Raw genomic sequence first — 20,100 nt, 5'->3', positions numbered from 1 at the left:
GGCCTATATCTTTGATAAATGTTGATAATAAAATTTTGGCGAAAATTTTGGCTTTGAGATTAGCCAAGGCTCTCCCACATATTATAGATATGCATCAAACGGGTTTCGTTGCTAAAAGACATTCCTCTAATAACTCTAGACTATTATTTCACATGTTAAACTTATCAAAAAAAATGGATGAACCGGCTTTTACAGTTTCATTAGATGCTGAAAAAGCATTTGGTAGGGTAGAATGGAATTTTATGTATCAGGCTTTAGAATGGTTTGGTATAGGTTCTGGATTTATACAAATGGTAAAAACATTGTATAGCTTCCCGATTGCAAGACTAAATATTAATAATAAGATATCTGATGGTTTTCAATTGCAGAGGGGAGTTAGACAAGGTTGTCCTTTATCTCCTTTGTTATTTGATGTTGTATTAGAACCCTTATTGTTAGCAATACAGCAAAAGAGGGAGATACAAGGTATTCCATATTCAGATATGGAATATAAAATTTCGGCTTATGCTGACGATATTTTACTTTATTTGAGAAATCCAGAGTCAACCTTAACTTCTTTATTGGAATTAATTGATAAGTTTGGTAAATTTTCAGGTTATAAAATTAATTGGAATAAATCTGAAATTATACCCTTGAATGTTCATTGTGTAAAAGGATTATTTGATACTTTTCCATTCATATGGAAAGAAGAAGGATTTAAATATCTTGGCATTCAAGTTAAAAATACAATTGAAGATACTGTAAAAGAGAATGAAAAATATGTATTAAAAAAAGTTACGGAGTTATGTGAACAATGGAACCCATTACATATTTCTTGGTGGGGAAGAGTTCAAACTATTAAAATGATGATGTTACCTGTAGTTTGCTACCAAATGAGTATGATACCTATTTATTTTCAGGGGTCCTTTTATAAAAAGCTCAATAGCATTTTAACAAAATTTCTTTGGCTTGGTAAAACACCTAGAATAGCTTTAGTAACTTTGCAAAAATCAATTAAGGAGGGAGGGGTAAATTTTCCAAATTTCTATAGGTACCATCAAGCCTATATTCTACGTCAGGGTATGTATTGGATCCTCCCAGAACTTATGGATAATGCACCGGATTGGTTATATTTAGAATGGCGCCTTATGTTTCCCCTAAATTTAGTTCATCTACCAAGTATTAACATACCTAGAAGATACAGAGAAAATAAAATATTAATAGATACTTGGAAAACGTTGAGATTTATTGATAAATTAACACCTATCCCAATAAACAAATCAACTAATCAATCTATATGGATAAACTCCAAGATCAAAATTGGCGGAGCTCAAATCCTTTGGAAGAACTGGATTATTGCAGGCATTAGATCTATAGACGATGTTATTTCAGAAGGTAAACTGCTGGATTTTTCACAATTGCAACATAGATTTGGTCTTAATAAAACACAAAGTTTTAAATGGTTGCAGTTGAAGCAGGCCATTCAGGTTGGGTTCCCTGAGTGGAAAACATTAAATAATCAATATAGTTTAAAGTTCTTATGTTTTCAAGCAGACTTCCTAGGACATCAAGCCGCATTGTGGTATAAATTAATATCTGGATATTTAAATAAAAAACCAAAAAATGGTCTAAGAGATATTTGGAGCATTGAGATTAAGCATCAAATTAATGCATCTCAATGGCCACTAATTTGGTCTTGGAGAATGAGATGTACAGTGTCAGCATCTATGAGACAAACTTGGTTCTTTTTATTACATAGAGCTTTTTGGACCCCTACACGTTTGCAAAAATTAGACAGTTCTAAGTCCAATAAATGCTGGCACTGTAATCTAGAACCAGGGACATTAGATCATTTATTGTATCATTGTCCCTATATTAAAACTTTTTGGAATTCAATTTGGCCACAAATTAATAAATTGATGGAAAATCATATTGCAATATCATATGATACAATATTATTTGGAATGATGATGAGAAAAAAAAGTCAAATTTCACCAGAAAATAACAAGCTTTTATTAATTATGACAGGGGTTGCCATTCAGCATATAACCAACAACTGGAAGAATTATAACAACCTAAATTATACATTTTGGTGGAATACAATATGTCATATATTTAAAATGGAAAGAACAATAGCAATACAAAGGGGGACATATACTAAATTTATAAAAATATGGGGGCCATTGACAAAATACTGTAATGAATAAATAATAGGATTTTTCTTCTTTTCTTCTTTTAAGGATTTTTTTTTTTTTATGACACACATAGAGGGGGGGTAAGGAATATAATTTCTACATAATATGTTATAATATATTATACAATATGTAATGTATGATTGAAAAATAATAGAAGGGTGGGGGGAGGGAGAGGGGATAAAATTTATTTAGAACATAATGTATTAGATATAAAAATGTTATTGAATATTCATCAATTGTATTCTAACATGTTGTACACTTTCTGTAAAATTTGAAAATTAAAAATATTATATTAAAGTAATAAAAGGGTGGGGGGAGGGTGAGGGGGAAAATTAAATTTAGATATATAATGTATTAGATATAAAAGTGATACTATGTATTTATCAATTGTATTTTAATATTTTGTACACTTTATGTAAAATTTGAAAATAAAAAATAATGGAAAAAAAAAATAAATGGGTTTCTACCAGAGCCTTTAATTCAGTAGCATAATTAAATGAAATGGGGGTCACGTGATGCACTCATCACGTGTCTGAGTACCTCTCCCGAACTCTGGGCTGATTTTTTGCTATATCTCGCTACACGTCTGCCTTTTCAGCCTGTTTCCTTCTTCCATTGAGTGGGGCAAGTCACTGGTTGCTCGTCCTTACCCTTTCTGGCTGGGGTTTTCCGGTATGCCAGCCAGAGTCCAGAAGTCTGCTAAAGTTTTGCGAGGCCCTGCTACACCGGCTAAGATGGCGGAGCACACTCCACCTGACCGCATGCAGCCTACCTCAAACATCATGCTGCAAGCCGACGCAATCGAAGAGCTGAAAAAACATCTCACAACGTTTTTGGATGATAAACTCACCCGATTGCAATCCACGGTCGACGGCCTTAAAGACACAGTAGAACGGCAGACCACTCGTCTGCAACACGTGAAGGAAAGGGAAAGGGCAAGACGACAGCACGGCGGCTCTAGAGGCGGGAGCCCGGGCCCTGGAGGATAAATGTCGCAAACTGGAGGACCGGGCTGAGGACATTGAGAACCGGAGCCGTAGAAATAATATCCGGCTTATCGGTCTTCCAGAATCAATTTCGGGTACGGAATTGCACGCCTTGGTCTCCACGTGGCTACCCAAGGAGCTGGGGATGGATAACTGAGGTTCGCCCCTATTGATCGAGAGAGTGCATCGGATTGGAGCTTACCGGGAAGGAGAGCGGAAGCCGCGGCCAGTCATTGCCCGCATTCTCAATTTTGCTGACAAGACTCAGCTTATGCTTCATTACAAGGCGAAAGGCAATGTCTTGTATGAGGGCCAGCAGCTTCTCCTGTTCCAGGATTACTCTCCTCGAGTTTCAGAGCAGCGCCGCGCTATGGCTCCGTATTGCACACAGCTCCATCAGAAACAGCTGCGTTTTGCTTTGCAATATCCGGCAAAACTGAGAGTCCACCATGCCAACAAAACGCACTATTTCACCACCCCGGCGGAGATTCGATCCTTCCTAGAGGGCTTGCCAGACTGAATATCTTACCTTCGTGGTCCCTGTGAACCCTGACACTGACCACTTGCACTGTACCGGGGGCTGGACTTTGCTATGCACTCCATGAGGATGATCCCCTGCTGCAGACTCGACGACCTGGACATTTTGTGTTTCTTATTTTTCCGCCCTAGCTTCTTCCCTCCTCCTCCTACCTCTTGCTTTCTGGGGCCCCACGGGATCCGGGCGTGAACCGCTGCCTCCCTTCGGGGGAGTGAGCTGGTAATCTCTGGACCCTGGACCGAGAGGACATGGCTTCGAGGTCCCGTCTATTGTTCTTTCTATTTCTTTCTGTCCTGCACTTGCTGCCTGCCTGCGTGTTACTCTCCTTGCATGGAGGAGTCTTGGCGATGTGTGATATCTCTGTGGGCCTGCTTCTGCTCGTTGCCGCCTCATTGGCTTTTGTTATCGGCAGGGCAATAAGCGGGGCTCTGTGGACTTGTTGCTCTTTTTAGTTTTGTGTCTCCCTCTCTCTTCTGGTTTCATCCCCATCCTGGGGTTCTGTTTACTGTCTCTCTCGAATTCTTACTTTCCTTTGATGGACTTTGAGGTGGGTTCGGGGGGTGGTCTGGGTCCGGGATGGGTTGTTTGGACTTGATGGGGTTGCTGTTATCTGGATTTAGTGGGCTTCCGGGAGTTAGTACTGTGGTATAATTGTGCCCTGCTCCCCTTTTGTTTTGTATTTTTCTCATCTACTTGAATGGCTTTCCACCTGCTTGGCCGCTTTTATTTGGACTACTGGTCATTTCTTCTTGGGCCTGAGGGGATTACCCTCCTTTATTTTCTTTTGGGAGGTGGGGGTTTCTGGCTCATGGGGGTCTGCAGGGAGTTTTTTTTTTTTTGCTTTGCTGGGTATGATTTGGTGGGCAGGGGATTGTTCGGCTATTAGTGTGGGTACAGTCTGGGATGTTTCGGGATTTGGTTGGGAGTCTGTGTTAGTTTAGCGGGATTTTTCTTTCTGATTGATATTGGCTCAGGGTTCGGGAGAGGGGAGGGATGGTTGAGTGCAGGCAGTTTTTCTTGGGTTTGGGGTATTGGAAAGTTAGGGGAGGACTTTCCAGGAGCGGGGAGTGCGGTGGTAGGCGGGGCGGGATGTGGTATGGCTGTGGATGTTTGTGGGGGGGAGTGTGAGTCGGTGGAGGGGCAGAGGGTAGTGCTGACTGGGGGACCGGAGGGTCTGCAGGGCTCCTGTTCTTCCCTGGAGCCGGGCTTAGCTGGGAGGTCCGGTCTCTGGCTTGTTTTTCTTTATTTGTCAACAGATTGCTGTGGTGGCTTTTTCTGCTTAGCAGCTATGGTTAATTTAATTGTCGTTACTCTGAATGTAGATGGTATACACTCTCCAATTAAATGCAAGAAAATTCTCACTTGGCTTCGGCAACACCACGTTGACGTAGCCTTTCTGCAGGAAACCCATTTGACGAGTTCTGAGCATGAGAAGCTGTGTAGAGAATGGGTGGGAGATGTGAGTTATTCCGCTTATAATGGAAGACAAAGAGGGGTGGCCATTTTAGTGCACAAACACTTACCGTTCCACATTCACAAGACTATTCCAGATAGGGACGGCCAATACATTTTTGTGTTGGGGGAGGTCTGGGGTTCTCAACTCCTTTTCTGCAACCTTTATGCCCCAAACGTTTATAGTCATAGTTTTTTCTCTGGGTTACTGGGAATCCTAGCTCAATATCCCACTTATCAATTGATTGTGGGGGAGGGGGGGATTTTAATATTGCTGCGGACTCAACCTTGGACTGCTCTCCTGCCAAGCCGAGGCCTCGAAATTTTGCTCGCATGGGGGTGAATTTTTTATGTGATCAGCTGGCGGTAGTGGACGCCTGGAGAACTCTTCATCCGTTTGATAGGGAATATACATTTTATTCTAACCCTCATTCTATGTATTCCCGTCTGGACTATATTCTGGTGTCAACTACTTTTTTTTCCTGCGTGGACAAGATTATTGTTGAAGATGTCTCCTTTTCTGATCATTCGGCGGTGGTGCTTACTTTAGGGATCACTGGCATGAAGGGGGATAGAACTTGGCGGTTCCCCGCTGCTTTGTACTCAGACCAGGATTTCGGGATCTATTTGCGGGCTCTTTGGCTGGAGTACACAGCGCATAACTACACCCCTGACGTGGACTCTGAGGTGTTCTGGGATGCCTCTAAAGCGGTGATGCGGGGCCATATTATTCAATATGTGGCCACTAAAAGAAAACAGCAGGGGGAGAAATTTCTTGCTCTTGCAGACCGCTTAGCAGTGTTTCGCAAACGTCACCAGACGTCCTTGACGGAGTCGGACGGACAACAGATTAAATCTTTACGCCGTCAGATCAATGAGATCTTGGACTATCGTGCTCGCCAGGATATCTATTATCAGAAGTTTCGGCTTTATCAGTGGGGTGGCAAGGCGGGCAATCTTCTTGCGAATCTAGTTCGGCCTTACCGGAAAAAACAACTTATTCGACAGATAAAAAATGCTAGAGGGGATAGTTTTACTCAGGAAGCCCAAATCCGGGAACAGTTCGTGGCTTTTTATAGCGCTCTCTATGCACGACGGGATTTTACGGAGGAGGATCGCGAGCATTTTTTCCGGGATATTCGTCTTCCACGGATTTCCGCTGACAAGGCTGAACAACTGAGTGCTCCTATCTCCCTAGAGGAAGTTCGTTTGGGGATCCGAAAGCTGAAGCTTACCAAGTCTCTGGGACCTGATGGCTTCGGTCCGGAATATTACAAACTTTTGCCTGATCTTCTTGCGCAGCCCTTGGGGAATTTCTTTAACTTTCTTTCCACGTCTGCATCTGGTCTCCGGAACAACTTAGCCCATATCACCCTGCTCCCTAAACCCGGAAAGGACCTTACGCAGGTAGGATCCTATCGACCGATTTCGTTGTTGAACCAAGATGTTAAATTGTTGGCTTCTATCCTGGCAGCCCGACTGAATTTGGTCTTGCCCCAGCTCATCGCGGAAGATCAGGTTGGTTTTGTCCCCCAACGGTATGCTTCTATGAATCTCCTTAAAGCATTGACGGCGCTCCACGAACCCTCTGCGATCGTTGGGTTGGACATGGAGAAAGCCTTTGACAGTATTTCGTGGCAGTATCTTTTTTGGGTGCTACAGGAGTATGGCTTGACGGGGAACTTTCTTATGTGGATTCAGGGCTTATATACCTTACCGCAGGCAAGACTTATCATTAATGGAGGCCTTTCCTCTTCCTTTCCGCTCTGTAGGGGCACGCGTCAGGGGTGCCCCCTTTCTCCACTTCTTTTCGTCCTAGCTCTTGAACCGCTCGCCATTAAGATCCGTAATAGTCCTCAGTTGCGGGGTATCCAGATTGGGAGCGTAGAGTGCCATATCATGTTGTTTGCGGATGATATCTTACTCTTTTTGGATCAGGCCCCCCTTCATTTGCCGGTGGCGTTGCGTTTGGTAGCGGAGTTTGGTGTCTTGTCGGGTCTCCAAGTAAACTGTGCTAAGTCTGAGCTCCTCCCTTTGTTAGGCCTGGGTCCAGAACCCTGGCATGCCACTTTGCAGATTCTGCCTGTGCGGAAGCCGATGCGATATCTTGGTATTTATCTTCATACTGACCCTCGGGTTATGTACCAAAGTAACGTGTTAGCAGCTATTGATACAATTCAGACCTTGTGTTCTGCCTGGTGGGATCTTCCGCTGACCCTGTTGGGGAGGGCGGCTCTGGTTAAAATGATTCTCCTACCCAAATTGCTGTACCCTCTACAAACGGTGCCTTTTGGGTGCTGCACCGAGATGTTGGGAGGCTTCGGTCCATTTTTACCTCATTTTTATGGCGCCATAGAGTGGTCAGGATCGCTTATGTGAAGTTGACTCTCTCTAAACGGGAAGGGGGCTTGGGCCACCCGGATATACGTGTGTACAATGTGGCGGCTCTTCTGCGTTTTGTCCACGAAGGGGTGACTGGAGTTGCTCGTTTTTCTCCTTCTGGATGGCTGACTGGGTGGTGCGCACCTTACACTTTCATCAACCTTCTCCATGTGTCACTGGGTAGGAGAGGGGGAGGAGCATTGCTCTCCAGGTTGCGGTTCTTGCGCCCTTTTCATTTGGCCTGGAGGTGTTGGAGTAGGCTGCAGGACCGGTCCCCGACAGCATCACCATTCTTGCAACTTCAGGGTAACCCTGGTTTCACCCCGGGTCTCGGCCGTTCTCCATTCACTATATGGGCATCTAGGGGGGCTTCCAACCTCTCTCATCTGATTGAGGCCGTCATGGGTGTTTTTGTTCCATTTGCCTCCATTCGGGACTGATGGGGCATCCCTAACCAGCAATTTTTTGCCTATTTACAGGCCCGGCACTATTTTCAGACTCAGCATCAACAGTTTGGAGCAGATTGGCTGTGTGGCCCTCTTGATGAGTACCTACTTACTATCCCAGCTTCTCAGAGCTCCTTGTCGGTCTGGTATAGAGTGATTCGTTCCGTAGCCTCCCAGGGCCACTTATCTGCTCTTAGAGAGCGGTGGAACCGTGATCTTGCCGTTCAGTATACCCATGATACCTTTCTCGATCTTTTTCACACTTTGCATGATTTTGTGAAGTCGGTGGCTTGGCAGGAAACTCAATTTAAAATCCTCCACAGAGCTTACATAACTAGAGAGCGAGGGGCGGGCATGGGATTGTGGGAAGACCCGCTGTGTACCAGGTGCTCCGGGGCCCCGGGAACGATTTTACACTCCTTTTTGGAGTGTCATGACCTATCTATCTGGAATTTTTCTTTTGCACAGCTGCAGCTGGTCTTGCAGTGACCAGTTGAGTGGGATTACAAGACATTGCTCCTTGGTGACCAGTCTCTCTTGGAGGAGCAGGGTTTTACGGTGCTGCAGTGGCGCTTTATTTACCTGACTTTGCTGACGGTCAAACGTACAATCTTACAATATTGGGTGCAAGCGGGGTCTATACCCTTGGACAGCTGGCTGAATCAGATGATTGAGTTGGCGCGTTTCGAACTTTGCTATTCTAAACGTTCCTCCAACCCTGAGGTACTGGCTTACCTGGTGTTCCTGCAGCTACCTCTGGTTCTCCGGCGTGGGGTGGATGGGGAGGGGGGGTTGGTATGAATGGAGAGTATGAGAGGGGTTTGCATGTCTGGTTGACTGCTCTGCGTTGGTTGGTATGTGTGCTATTTCATTTGTGGGACATCCTTGGGGTGGGTTGGGTCTGTTTTTTCAAAAATTCCTGAGGCTTACAGAAGAGGCGGGCTGTTTTTTTTTAATTGGATTGTCCTGTGTTTAGTGGTTTATCTTGTTCTTATGTTGCGGCATGTTCTGCCTCCGTACTGCCAGCACGTCTTTGCAATTTTGTTCTGTATTATCGGACATTTGCCTGTTTCTGTTGTGGTCTCTTGAATAAAAAATGATGGAGTTTATAGGGACGGGCAGGGACGTAGGGGATTACTTGCGGGGACAGACGGGGACGGAGGGGATTCCTCGCGGGGACGGTTGGAGATGGAGGGATTCCTGGTGGGGACGGGTGGGAGTCCTCACCGGGACGGGTGGGGATGGGTGGGACTTTGGCGGGGACGGGTGGGATTTCTGTCCCCGTGCAACTCTCTAGTTCAGAGCAGTTTAAAGAGGAAGAGACTGTATACAGACAGCGATAGTACAAAAATCTTTCAAAATTGCATTAGCATGGTAAGATTAATCAAATTTTTCCTGGAAGTGTTTTAGAAGTACATCAAGGCAGAAGTCAGAGAAATTTATCAAAGAGCTAAGTTTTGATTGACTTCCTAAAAGTTTGGTAAGAGAGTGCATTCGAGATAAAATTGGTTAAACATTTATTCCATTTGCCTGCTTGGAATGATAGTGTTCTATCAAGGAATCTCTTATAGATACAGCCCTTCAAGGATGGAAAGGCAAACAAGTAGGGTACAAGTTGTGCCTGGAAATTCGAAATGATGGGATAGATAGATTGGGGATAAACCTGTTATAGTTTTGAAGCAAAGGCAAGCAAACTTAAAAATAACCTTTGCTTCCACGGGCAGCCAGTGTAGTTTTTTTGTAATACAGGCTTACATGATTTGATTTCTTGAGACTGTAGATGAGACAGACTGCAGCATTCTGAACTATTCTCAGTCGTTTGATGGTTTTCTTAAAGAATCCCAAGTATTGCAATAGTTTAAGATACTCAAGATCAAAGATTGAGCCAACCGTCGAAAAGAGAAGAAATCAAAATAGTGTTTAATGGTATGTTAAAACGGCTTCAGCTATAAAATATAGAATGGATTGTGTCAAAGTCTATGGTATCCCTGACACACTGATTCTGTCATATGATATATGTCATGTGATACCTTCTTTCTGACGTGGGATTATCATTTCAATATAATACTGCTATTGTATACTATAAAATGAAAAGGTGACATCATTATCTATGTGGTAGATGGCGGTCAGTCTGTGCACTTCCATACAATGTTGTAGCAGCTCGGATAGATGGTTGGTATGATTCCTGCTGTGATAAGAGTGGAGCATGCTGATTTTGGAGTATGCTTGGAGAAGTCAGTGTAGAAGCTTAAGTCTGAAGGAAAAGAGAGAGATAAAATAAAGTATTAACTCCAAAAGACTTAGAAGCCGCTAAGGAAGTTGTTGCATTTGGATGTATTAAGTATGCCAATCTCTCTCATAATCGACTGAATTATTACATCTTCTCTTTCGATAAAGTGTTGGATGACAAGGGAAACACCGCTGCTTATGTGCTGTATGCTTTTACCGGGATCAGATCCATAGCTTGCATGGTTAAGATCTTTGACAGAGACAGAAGGGATGTGTGAATAACCTTAATATTAAATCGATATTATATTTTGGTTCCAGGGTTCTTTTTGCTTTTGCTAGTAATATTTAGTTCCTATGATTAAATTTAATCATTTAATGAATTAATAATTGCGATAGAGGTTAATGATACTAATATATTCAGCATATGAAGATTATTATTTATATGATTATTAATTATATATGTCAGGAAAATATGTGATAACATAGTATTTTAATAGGAATGGTATTGAAATATATTTTAATATTGATAAATTGATTATATATGGAGTTTTATGATAAAGATAATTCCAAAAGTTTTATTTTATTTCATCTCAATCTACATTTTCTTCTATATTGATTGAAATTAATAGATAATAAGAGTCAATAAATATTACTTGGGGATATATGTTTTAGGCAAAGTTAATAAAAAGTTAGATGAATTAGTATAAAATTGATGAATATTTGTGGTCTGTAGGGGTTTTTTGATTTACCTGATCTACTATGTGCGGTTCCAAGTTTTCACTGTTATTAATTAGGGAGAGAAAGGGAGGGAGGGGGTGGTTTAAAGGGTATGATGATGAAATAGCTAGGTGTAGCAAAAATGACTCGGATATGTGAAAACAACTGATAGTCAACAATGCACTTTTACAAAAATGGAAAATCAAAAAGGTACTGCAGTAATATTGGAGCGTGAGCACATAGACCAATCTTAATGGAGGAAAAAAAGCCTCAGACAGGGGCCCGCCCACCTCCACAATGGTGGAATAGCGGTGTTTGAGCGGTCACTTCACTGGCTAAAAACCTCCTAGTAAAAATGGTTCAAGCAATGTGCTAGTTTCCAATTGCTTTGAAAAGTTTAAGTAAGATAGTAGAAAACAACTTATCTTTCTTTCTTCAAGATCGGTACACCAACGGTGGCCAGCGTTTCACTATAAAACTGCCTCAGGGTGTAGCAAATCCGATCACACTTTAAATCGGATGCTGACAGCGTCTCAGAGATCCAACATTGTATGAAATAGCTAGGTGTAACATTCAGAGTGTAAAAATGTGAAAATTGGTGTCTGTTCATATTTTAATAATTAAATTTATCTACTTTTATTGGATTAGATATATTGATGATAAAATTTATAATGGAGGTTAAAATCTTTTCACTTAACGTTAAAGGAAAAAAATGCTTACCTTTTTGGTTGGAGGAGGAACTGGGTCGGGTAGTAACAAAAGATCAAAGCCAGAACCGGCAACTCCATCCAAAGTTCCATTGCCAACGGAAGAAAAAGAAAATCTTGATATAATAACTGAACTTCGACAAATTAAGGCTATTGTTTTAGAGAGTGCTAAAAAATTACAAGTGGTTATTGATGAAGTTTCTTGTCTTACTAAGAGAATGGACCTGGTTGATAATAAGCTAAATCTTCTGGAGAAATGGGCAGATCAAGTGGACACAAATATTGCAAAGTAAAGTAGACAGAAAGGAAATGGAATCGGTAAAGAGAGATCTTGAAGATTGTCTTAACTGCAAAAGAAGGAAGGGGTAGAGAAGAGTGACCCAATATCTTTTCTTGAACGGTTCCTGCCAAAAATATTACCGATTAAATCAAAAACCCCATTGGAGATCGAGAGAGCGCACAGGATTCCTGTGCAGAGAACAAACAATCAAAAAGGATCTAGGACACTATTTTTTAAACTGCTACGATACCAACATGTAGTAGAAATTTGTCAGCTAGCAAAGGAAAATAAAAACCTTAAATGTCAGGACTCAAGAATCCATATAGTGCCTGACTTCGCTAAGGCTACAGCAATGAAAAGGAAGCAAATGTTGGATCTATGTCCACAATTGAGAGCACTGGGTGCTAGATTTGGCTTGATGTACCCTGTGGTAATGAGGGTCACACATGCTAACAAAACTTTAGATTTTGTTGAGCCAAGGAAACTGCAGGAATATTTGGAGCAGTGCGAGCAACCTATGTCTTCATAATAAATACCCTCATTAGAGCTTATATATTTTTATTCATCTTAAAGTACACTGTGAACTATTTTGTTGTATTAGAAATTTGAGTTGTGAGATGGCTAAAATGTGGAATTATAGTGGTGGAATGCAAGAGAGGGAAATTGACAGTGTTAATGAAATGACTTCTTCATTTGAAACTTGGCAATATTTGATGTTGAGCCTGTTAATTTTTGAATGGAAAGTAGTTCTACTTCTGAATGATCTTGGATTGGCTTAAAAGGTGTGCAAATATGAGTCGGTGACTTGATTGGCTGGATTGACTCAATGGCAGAGTGATTGGAGGCATGATTATGATAAATTTAAAAAGATATGGGGGCCATTGACAAATTTTTTTTTCCAGTTCTTTATTCATTTTATCAACTTACAAGTACACAATATTACATCATTAAAAAATTTTGACACATCACTTGAATTTCTTACTAATGTCATCATAAATACATAAATTAATCCCTCCCCACCCACCCTTCCCTCAAATATTTCAATCAAAAATATCATATAAATATTATAAACTTATTTATTGATTAACCTTTAAATTGAACTTTATACCATCCCTCCTCCCCCCTATGTATAAATATACTATCAGTGGAAAATGATGTCTAATTATTACAATAATTTGCCAATGGCCCCCAGATCTTTTTAAAATTGTTATAATTACCATTCTGCAAAGCAATTACTCTTTCCATTTTGTAAATGTAGCACAACGAATTCCACCAGAATGTATAACTAAGATTGTTGTAATTTTTCTAGTTACTGGTGATATGTTGCATGGCAACTCCTGTCATTATCAATAAAAGTTTTTTATTACTTTATGATATTTGACTCTTTGTTCTCATTGACATACCGAACAGAATAGTATCATATGATAGAGCTACATGGTTTTCTAATAAACAATTTATTTGAGACCAAATTGATTTCCAAAAAGCCATGATATAGGGACAGTAAAATATTAAATGATCTAAGGTCCCTGCTTCCAGATTACAATGCCAGCATCTATTAGACTTAGAGCTATCTAACTTTTGTAATCGAACAGGGGTCCATAATGCTCTATGTAACAAAAAAAACCAAATTTGCCTCATAGATGCGGACACTGTACATCTCATTCTCAAACACCAAATTTGTGGCCATTGAGATGCAGAAATTTGATGCTTAATCTCAATGCTCCAAATGTCTCTAAGACCATTATTTGGTTTTTTATTCATGAATCCAGATATCAATTTATACCACTGTGCGGCTTGGTGTCCCAAGAAATCCGCCTGAAAGCATAAGAACTCCAGACTATACTGATTATTGAGACTTTTCCATTCAGGGAACCCCTCCTGAATAGCCTGCTTCAGTTGCAACCATTTAAACCTTTGTGATTTATTAAGACCATATTTATATTGCAACTGTGAAAAATCAAGCAGTTTACCATTTGAAATAACATAATTTAAAGTCCGTATACCTGCAATATTCCAATGCTTCCAGACGATTTTAAATCCGCCAATTTGAATCTTGGAGTTTATCCATAACGACTGATTTGTTGATTTATTTATTGGGTTAGGAGTTAAATTACTGACATATCTCAATGTTTTCCATCTATCCATCAATATTCTGTTTTCTTTATATTTTCTAGGCATATTGATGCTGAGAACATGAGATAAATTTAGAGGAAACAAGAGTCGCCATTCTAAATACAACCAATCTGGAGTATTTTCCATGAGATCTGGGAGGACCCAATACATACCCTGGCGTAAAATATAGGCTTGATGATACCTATAAAAATTTGGAAAATTTACCCCACCCTCCGCAATTGACTTTTGTAAAGATACTAAAGCAATTCTAGGCATTTTACCCAGCCAAACAAATTTTGTAAGAATACCATTTAACTTTTTATAAAAGGACCCTTGAAAAAAAACTGGTATCATACTCATTTGATAACAAACCACAGGCAATATCATCATTTTAATAGTTTGGACTCTCCCCCACCAAGAAAGATGTAACGGATTCCATTGCTCACACATTTCTGTTACTTTTTTTTGCAATGAATAGATACCATTTTCCATGGATAGTACATTTGTACATATGGGGATGGGAGGGGGTATCAATGTTACTAAAAGTTTAGATTAATAGAAAAGAATATTTCTATATATATGATGTATTTGATCGAATTAGTGTTGGGAAGGATGGGAGGGAAGTGAGTAAACTTTAGGTATTTAATTGTTATAATAGAAAGAAATTCAAGTGATGTATTCAATTTCAAATGTTTTATGTTGTACACTTGATGTAAGATGAAAAAATGAATAAAGAATTAAAAAAAAAAAAAAAAATTGTACGAAGTTTCCATAAATTGAAAAAACATTTTTTAACCTGAGAGTTAGTATGATTTTCAAAAGTCAAGCTTCGGTCAAAGATGACACCCAGGATTTTGATGGTAGAATTAATTGGGTGGTCTGACCCATTTAATCTCAGAAGTATTCGTGATCTTGTTATTAGGACTTGCCTAAAAGGTCAGTAATCAAAAACACTTATTCCAATAGTTGCATCTGTGAGCCAGATAAGTGCTATGGACCAGAATAGTCAGAGGTAGTGCATTGGAATCACTTATGGACCACCTTGCAATATCCAAAAAGTGCATGAGCAGAGCCAAGGCAGTCCCATCATTTATCCACAGAACAGCAATATTCATTCCACTCTCCAGATAACTCAGGACAGAAAAAAGGCTATCCTAAGTTATCCAGATAGCAAACCAAATATCACCACTGTCCAGATAAGTTCCAGTGCCGATTTCATTATCCAGATATTTATTGCTACTATTTGGACAATGGCCCTGAAAAGCCAGATATTTTTTTGACCACCACAATTGGTCTTTAAGAATAATGCTAACCTCAGCATCTGAATATAAATCTGATAATACTTACAGATTTCATTTTTAAAAAAATTTAAGGTGGACTTGCACTTCATGAAGAAAATTCCCAGTGGAGCAGAAGCTTCCAACGTTCTAGTAGGAGAGCTAGACTTCCTTTTGCGCCCCATTGTGGCATTCCTCCGTCTCTCCCCAGCAGTTCTTCTCACAGGCTTGACTGAGGTTCCAATCCCAACAAGGTAAGTGATAGAAGATGTTTTCTGCATGAAACTTGTTTATGTGACAAAAGGGAGCTAGCCAATCAGAGAGGAAATTTTGCATATGATAGTAAGAGGACAGCAGTCCTGTTTTTTGCCCTATTCATGCATGGACTTGTAGTAATGCTGTTTAAAAATTTTTTATTACGCTTAATCTTAAGTGGATTACAACAAACATACATATCCAGGTAGTGCATTTGAATATCTCTTATATTCAAATACACTACAACCGACTTCTGAAGAACTTACAGATATGAGACCTCATTGGGCACCTCCTACTGGCTGCTGATCAACAAAAGATGTATATCAGTATCTCACATCTTGTACATTTTGGTCTGCAGTTTTTCTTTTGTTTTTTGCTTGTGCTCACTGTACTGCAGACACAGTTGGATTTTTTGTTGTGGTTTGTCTATCAGTGTCTCGCAAACATCTGTAAGCCACGGCACACTAAACCCTGTGCTACGGCTGGAGGGCATCCGGAAATGCATGGGCGTTGACATAATGATGTCACATACATGCATGATGTCATCACGTTGACATCCGTACATGTGTGAAGGCCCTCCAGAAGGGGCTTGAGCCACCAGTGGGGGGGAGGGTATTGCAAGAGGAGAGATGCCGGCGTCAGCTGACTGCCTTCAGAATCTACCTCTTGCTGCAAGAGGCATGTCCTATAGGTAGTCAGTTGGGGCTGGCACCGCTCCTCCTCATCAGCATCTCTCAACACACCTGTAATATCGCCATGGCACATAGTTTGTAATACACTGATGAATATTCAAATATACAAATTCTTCCACGACATGGTACTGGCCAATATGGCTTCCAAACTTCCAACCTACACCCCAAATCAACCACTCCGCTTGTAAGATGAAAATGATTATGTGTGCCCTCTGGACGCACCCTTCATCTTGAAAACGCCCAGAAAAGATCTTACTTGCACTACCTACCATACTTCTGGAATAAACTACCTACCCATATAAGATCATTAGAAGGTCTACTAAGCTTTAGGAAGGCAATAAAAACTCACCTCTTCACCTGACCTCCTATGAGAGTGTGCTGATCCAGATTCCCCTAACCTTCTGACAATGTGCCCCAAGGCTCAAACACTATACGCTTTGTCCCATGTCAGACCATACCATGTTTTCTCATACAATGTTCTTCCACACCTTGACATACTGTTCACTATCTTGCCTAATACACTAGACCAGGGCTGCCCAAGTCCGGTTCTCGAGATCTACTGGCAGGCCAGGTTTCCAGGATATCCACAATGAATATGCATGAGAGAAATTTGCCTGCACTGCCTTCTTGGTATACAAATCTCTCTCTCATGCATATTCATTGTGGACATCCTGAAAACCTGGCCTGCCAGTAGATCTCAAGGACTGGACTTGGGCAGCCCTGCACTAGACTATACTTTACTATACACCATATTTGCCATACTATGTCTACCATGCTACAATCTCTCATACCATGTTTGCCACTCAATGTTTACTATACCATGTCTTCCATGCTGTGCACACTTACCTTACCATTTTTGCCAAGTCGTGTTTCAAGTTGTCAGCTATGCTTGTAATACCATGTTTCCCCGAAAATAAGAGTGTCTTATATCAGTGGCGTACCTAGGGTATGTGGCACCCGGGGCCCATCATTTTTTTTGACACCCCCCCATGTAAAAAAATATTTTTTGTAATGACCATGAAACAGAATAAATGGTCAGAATAGAAACAGGCAGTGAAAATTTTCTTATATTCCAAACATAACATAACATAAATTATGTCTGAATTGTCATGACATCAGAAGTACATATGGAGTAGTTGCAGATGATGCTTGGGACAGTTCTGATTGTGTTAGTTCGGTTTTATGTGTTTTTTGAATAGAAGGGTTTTTATTTCTTTTTGAAGGTTTTGCAGTCTGTGGTCGATGTCAATTGGTTGTAGAGTTGGGGGTCGAGTGTTGCAGCTCGAATGGCTAGGAGGTTGTCAAACAGTTTTTTTCTTTTGACGTTTTTGGTTGGAGGGTGTGTGAATGGTGCGTGAGTTCTCCTATGTCTGTTTGAAGTGGATTGAATTATTTAGCTGAAGAAATAAGTTACCCCCTCATCCCACACACATTAATTCTCTTCCATTTTTGTTCCCATTATAAAAAACACTGATAAGTTCCCAGAAAAAAAATACATTAAAATAAGAAGTGAAAACAAAGGCCCCTACAGATGAGAACATAACATAAGAATAGCCTAACTGGGTCAGACCAATGGTCCATCATGCCCAGTAGCCCATTCTCATGGTAGCCAATCCAGGACACTAATACCTGGTCAAAACCCAAAGAGTAGCAACATTCCATGCTACCGATCCAGGGCAAGCAGACACTTCCCCCATGTCTTAATAACAGATTATGGACTTTTCCTCCAGGAATTTGTCCAAATCTTTCTTAAAACCAGCTACACTATCTGCTTTTACCATAACTTCTGGCCACTTCATTTTTAAGTTTAGATCTTTCATTTCTTTTTTTTTTCCCATTATTTTTTATTTTCAAATTTTACATAAAGTGTACAAAATATTAAAATACAATTGATAAATACATAGTATCACTTTTATATCTAATACATTATATATCTAAATTTCATTTTCCCCCTCACCCTCCCCCCACCCTTTTATTACTTTAATATAATATTTTTAATTTTCAAATTTTACATAAAATGTACAAAATATTAAATTACAATTGATAAATACACAATATCATTTTTGTATCTAATACATCATATTCTAAATATATTTTTATCCCCTCTCCCTCCCCCCACCCTTTTATTATTTTTCATTCATACATATTGTATAACATATTATGTAGAAATTATTTTCATTACCCCCCCTCTATGTGCGTCATAAAAAAAGATACTTAAAAGAAGAAAAGAAGAAGAGAAATCTTAATATTTATTCATTGCAGTATTTTGTCAATGGCCCCCATATTTTTATGAATTTAGTATATGTCCCTCTTTGTATTGCTATTGTTCTTTCCATTTTAAATATATGACATATTGTATTCCACCAAAATGTATAATTTAGGTTATTATAATTCTTCCAATTATTGGTTATATGTTGAATGGCAACCCCTGTCATTATTAATAAAAGCTTGTTATTTTCTGGTGAAATTTGACTATTTTTCCTCATCATCATTCCAAATAATACCGTATCATATGATATTGCTATATGATTTTCCATTAATTTGTTAATTTGTGGCCAAATTGAATTCCAAAAAGTTTTAATGTAGGGACAATGATAAAGTAAGTGATCTAATGTCCCTGGTTCCAGATTACAGTGCCAGCATTTATTAGACTTAGAACTGTCTAATTTTTGCAATCGTGTAGGGGTCCAAAAAGCTCTATGTAATAAAAAGAACCAAGTTTGTCTCATAGATGCTGACATTGTAGATCTCATTCTCCAAGACCAAATTAGTGGCCATTGAGATGCATTAATTTGATGCTTAATCTCAATGCTCCAAATATCTCTTAGACCATTTTTTGGTTTTTTATTCAAATATCCAGATATTAATTTATACCACAATGCGGCTTGATGTCCTAGGAAGTCTGCTTGAAAACATAAGAACTACATAAGAACATAAGAAATGCCTCTACTGGGTCAGACCTGAGGTCCATCGTGCCCAGCAGTCCGCTCACGCGGTGGCCCAACAGGTATAGGACCTGTGCAGTAATCCTCTATCTATACCCCTCTATTCCCTTTTCCAGGAGAAAGTTGTCCAATTCCCTCTTGAACCCCAGTACCGTACTCTGCCCTATCACGCCCTCTGGAAGCGCATTCCAGGTGTCCACCACACGCTGGGTAAAGAAGAACTTCCTAGCATTCATTCTGAATCTGTCTCCTTTCAACTTTTCTGAATGCCCTCTTGTTCTTTTATTTTTTGAAAGTGTGAAGAATCTGTCCCTCTCTACTCTCTCTATGCCCTTCATGATCTTGTAAGTCTCTATCATATCCCCTCTAAGTCTTCTCTTCTCCAGGGTAAAAAGTCCCAGTTTTTCCAATCTCTCAACGTATGAAAGGTTTTCCATCCCTTTTATCAGACGTGTCGCTCTCCTCTGAACCCTTTCGAGTATCGCCATATCCTTCCTAAGGTACGGCGACCAATATTGGACGCAGTACTCCAGATGCGGACGCACCATCGCTCGATACACTGGCAAGATAACTTCTTTCGTTCTGGTTGTAATACCCTTTTTGATGATGCCTAGCATTCTATTTGCCTTCTTAGCAGCCGCTGCGCACTGTGCCGACGGCTTCATTGTCAAGTCCACTATCACCCCCAGGTCCCTTTCTTGAGTACTCTCATTTAAAAACATCCCTCCCATCGTATAGTTGTACCTTTAAACTATATTGATTATTTAATGTTTTCCATTCAGGGAACCCAACCTGAATGGCCTGCTTCAATTGCAACCATTTAAAACGTTGTGTTTTGTTAAGACCAAATCTATGTTGCAATTGTGAGAAATCTAGCAGTTTACCTTCTGAAATAACGTCATCTAAAG

At 40.2% G+C, this 20,100-nt stretch overlaps 1 protein-coding gene across 4 annotated transcripts in view; it reads left to right on the top strand.

Annotated features, from left to right (window-relative positions):
• The window catches only part of SLC4A8 (solute carrier family 4 member 8), a 536,451-nt gene that overhangs the window by 224,247 nt on the left and 292,104 nt on the right, over nt 1-20,100 (top strand). For all 4 annotated transcript variants that reach the window (XM_033936812.1, XM_033936813.1, XM_033936815.1 and 1 more), the window contains one exon: nt 15,397-15,554. In XM_033936812.1, the coding sequence (XP_033792703.1) occupies nt 15,397-15,554 (158 nt within the window). The remainder of the gene's footprint in view (nt 1-15,396; nt 15,555-20,100) is intronic.

Source organism: Geotrypetes seraphini, chromosome 3, assembly GCF_902459505.1.
Source record: "Geotrypetes seraphini chromosome 3, aGeoSer1.1, whole genome shotgun sequence".
NCBI lineage: Eukaryota > Metazoa > Chordata > Amphibia > Gymnophiona > Dermophiidae > Geotrypetes > Geotrypetes seraphini.
The sequence above is the reverse complement of the archived record's forward strand: the minus strand, read 5'-3'. Positions and strand labels throughout refer to the sequence as shown.